Source organism: Sinocyclocheilus rhinocerous, unplaced genomic scaffold (genome assembly GCF_001515625.1).
Source record: "Sinocyclocheilus rhinocerous isolate Xijiao unplaced genomic scaffold, SAMN03320098_v1.1 scaffold364, whole genome shotgun sequence".
NCBI lineage: Eukaryota > Metazoa > Chordata > Actinopteri > Cypriniformes > Cyprinidae > Sinocyclocheilus > Sinocyclocheilus rhinocerous.
The window spans coordinates 781573-785107 of record NW_015659024.1 but is presented as its reverse complement, the minus strand read 5'-3'; the positions used below and the strand labels follow the sequence as shown (position 1 = coordinate 785107).

At 33.7% G+C, this 3535-nt stretch overlaps 1 protein-coding gene across 1 annotated transcript in view; it reads left to right on the top strand.

Annotated features, from left to right (window-relative positions):
* Window positions 1-3535, top strand: part of syncripl (synaptotagmin binding, cytoplasmic RNA interacting protein, like) — a 34999-nt gene that overhangs the window by 8676 nt on the left and 22788 nt on the right. The window contains exon 3 of the mRNA XM_016531849.1: window positions 2097-2215. Coding sequence (XP_016387335.1) covers window positions 2097-2215 — 119 coding nt within the window. The remainder of the gene's footprint in view (window positions 1-2096; window positions 2216-3535) is intronic.

Below are 3535 nucleotides of genomic sequence, written 5' to 3'. Positions count from 1 at the left end.
AGGCATGGCTGACTCTTAACTTTTATAAAGAATATCTCTTTGGATTTGAGACTTTAGTCTTTGCAACTTTACGGATCTTCTTTATGCACCAAGAGCTTGTAACACTCCAAAGAGAAAGGAAAAAATTAAATCGCATCATATGACCCCTTTAAATGTTCTCTGTGGAACCAGCAATGCCAATAAAGAACCTTTAGTTTTGTATTGTGGTATTTGTTTGTGGCACGTTTCACAACTTCCAATATTTCACCTTTATGCTTTTTCCGGATGTTTTATTCAAAGTGTCTTCAAGTATATACATGCATTCAAGTATACATTTTTCTCCTTGGAATTGAACCCATGACCATGGCGTTTTGTGTACTATTATTTTTTTCACTACTGGCACTAATGATATACCCAATAACCAATGTGTAGAATGTATTGTTTATGTAGGGCCCTATGATTTCCACAATTTGGGAAACGCGGACAGAATCGCGAAATCCAGTCATAAAAATGGAATTTACTGTATAATGTGGAATGTCACGGAATTTGCCAAATTTTGGATGAATAAATCAAAAGTAGGTCATTACCCTTAAATCAAATCGCGATTATGGACTAGTGTCTGTGAATGTTAAGCCGCAAAAAGACTATTTAAATATGAGTCCTGCAAAAACTGTTCTGCCTGTCTCTGTGTGAATGAATGGTTTCACACACTGAAGCGCGCGCGGTGCTCGCAGTGTTTTCAGCGTCTGCCGCCTCAATATATGAGCTCACTTCATGAGCATTTTATCGTTTCTTTTGAGAAAAACTATCGTCATGTACAAACAGAAACTTAAAGGTCTTTACAGCAAATCTTCTAAATAAAATTTCGGTTTAACTTAAAAGAAACTGTGACAGAAATATTTTACCCAATCTAACGATAGTACTACTATTATTAATAAAATTATTATTAAATCATTATTATAATTATTATTATACAGAATTTATTTACAGGAAAAATGTAAATATACAACACTTATTTTCTGGGGTAAATAAATGAAGATTTTTTAAAAATAAAATCAGCTAATTAGAGTTGCTTTTTATTTATTTTTTTAATTTAACCATTTAAATAGTATAGAAAAATTAAAACAGAAAAAACAAAATCGAGAAAAAGTAAAACTGAAAAAACTGAATTTGGAACAAAATAAAATGGAATTTGAGAAAAAAAATAAAACTGATTTCATATCTTAAGCTGTTTTGATGGCTGGATGGTTGAAATGGCTGAAAACAATTTTTTTTGGCTGTCCAACTGTTAAAGGAATAGTTCACCCAAAAATGAAAATCGTCATATGCTCACTGCATTCCAAACCTGTCTGAATGCATTTATTTTATAGAATTATAGATATTTTGAAGAATGTGGGTAACTGAACAGTTTCTGGTCTCCATTGACTTCCATAGGTTTTTTATTTTATTTTTTTTGCATATTACGAAAGTCAGTGGGGACCAACAACTGTTTTATTGCCCACTTTCTTCAAAATCTTTTTATGTTCAACAGAAGAAAGAAATTCATGCAGTTTTGGAGGGTGAGTAAAGACAACTTTGGTGAACTATCTCTTTAATCTTACTGTTACACATTTATTGACAATTAATGACTGTGACAGTAATTTATGCAGTACATTGAAGCCAGTGTTTTGTCCTGTTGAATGTATGTTGCTGTAATGCCGTTGTTGACTGTGATCTGTAAACACTGACCACACGTCATATAATATTGAAGGAGCCAGCAATGGTTTAAGCAGTGGAAACTGTGAATATTGGTATCAGCCTAACTGATTACTAATTTTGCATGAACTGTGATCTGAACCTTAAGAACAAATCAAACGGCCAACACGACTTCTCCTTGTCTGGCGTCAGAGGAAGCACGCTGCCGAATGCGCACATGCGGGAACAATGACAGCAGCTGCTCGTGATTAGATGATTAACGTCTATGAGATGCAGTCAATGGCTCTGCTCTACTGTGTCAAATTACACATGACATCAATTGAGGAGAGCACTGCAGTAGTTCAGATCACGTCTTTTAACATCGTGTCTGATAACATCCAGCGACGTGAAATGTAGTGTGTTAAGGATGTGTTTTTGTGCAGGACTCGTGTCTCACAGCGATCTCGATGATCGAGCGATTGAAGCTCTGAAAGAGTTCAATGAAGAGGGCGCACTGCAAGTTCTCCTGCAGTTCAAAGACAGCGACCTGTCGCATGTTCAGGTATGTTTGAGAAGGCCTAACTAATGCAGTCGCACACCGAAAGCACAGAGTTTATTTTGGTAATGCTGGACTCATGCGGTGTAACACATCCTCACTATCTTAGGGTGTAAAGTAGGGCTGCACAATTAATCGAATTTCTAATCGCGATTACAATTATGGATGCCACAATTACGTAATCGTTCAAAGAGGCAATTAATCGTTCAAAGTCCACTTATGTTATTCTGTGTGCTTAAGATGTGTTTTTTTCTTTCTACATGTTATCTTAAGGGTTTTTCCAATGTTTTAATTTTAGTTTTACCTTGTTTATTTTCATATAAAAATACGGCATGCAGTTGCATCAAACAATGGTATGAACATCATTCAATGTAAATTGTGATAATCGTAATTAATAATCACAATTACAATTTCAAGGGAATAATCGACAATTATGATTTTTGTCATAATCGTGCAGCCCTAGTGTAAAGGCAATTTTACTTACCTTTGGTACTCATTATTGTTTATTTTATGCTATGATGTATCTTTAATTGAGAGCTGTAAATCATAATACTTAATGACTGAGTATGGCATAAAATGTACATTCATGTAAAAATTAAGTTTGATTTACATTTATCATTGATATGTAGTGCTTATTTTTTTGCATACAGTAATAAAACAAATGGGTAGTTTTTTCTAGTTATCATAAATTAAAAGTTTGTTAAATGAAAGATTCTCGATTTCAATTTTGATTGTACAGCAAAAACTACTTTCAAGTTCAGTCGTCATCAAAGACAAGTAGACAGACATAAAAAAAAATGAAGAACAACAAAATTTATGAGTTATAGCACAAATAAATACAAATATATAAATTAAATAAGCAGTGCTGGAAGTTTTTCATTAGTATTCAGGTACAGAAATGTAGTAATCATACGTTAAATAACACTGTCTTCTCTGCATAGATGAAATATAGATGAATCCTTATTAAAGCTACAGAAGTTATTCAGTCAAGAGCAGTGAGTGATTTTTTTCTGTCATTTGTCCAATGCACAGATCTAATATACTGACACATCTGATTTTCAACAGTTTACATTCACTCAAAAATGAAAATTTGCCCATGGTTTACTCACCCTCAAGCCATCCTAGGTGTGTATGACTTCCTTCTTTCAGACGAATCCAATCGGAGTTATATTAAAAAATGTCCTGGCTCTTCCAAGCTTTATAATGGCAGTGAATGGGTGTTATTCAATAGTCCAGCGACGTGCAGAGAGTTCCTCAGGGGCTCAAATGTCAAAAAGGGGCAATGTAAAAATGTTATATATATATATGTATATATATATATATATA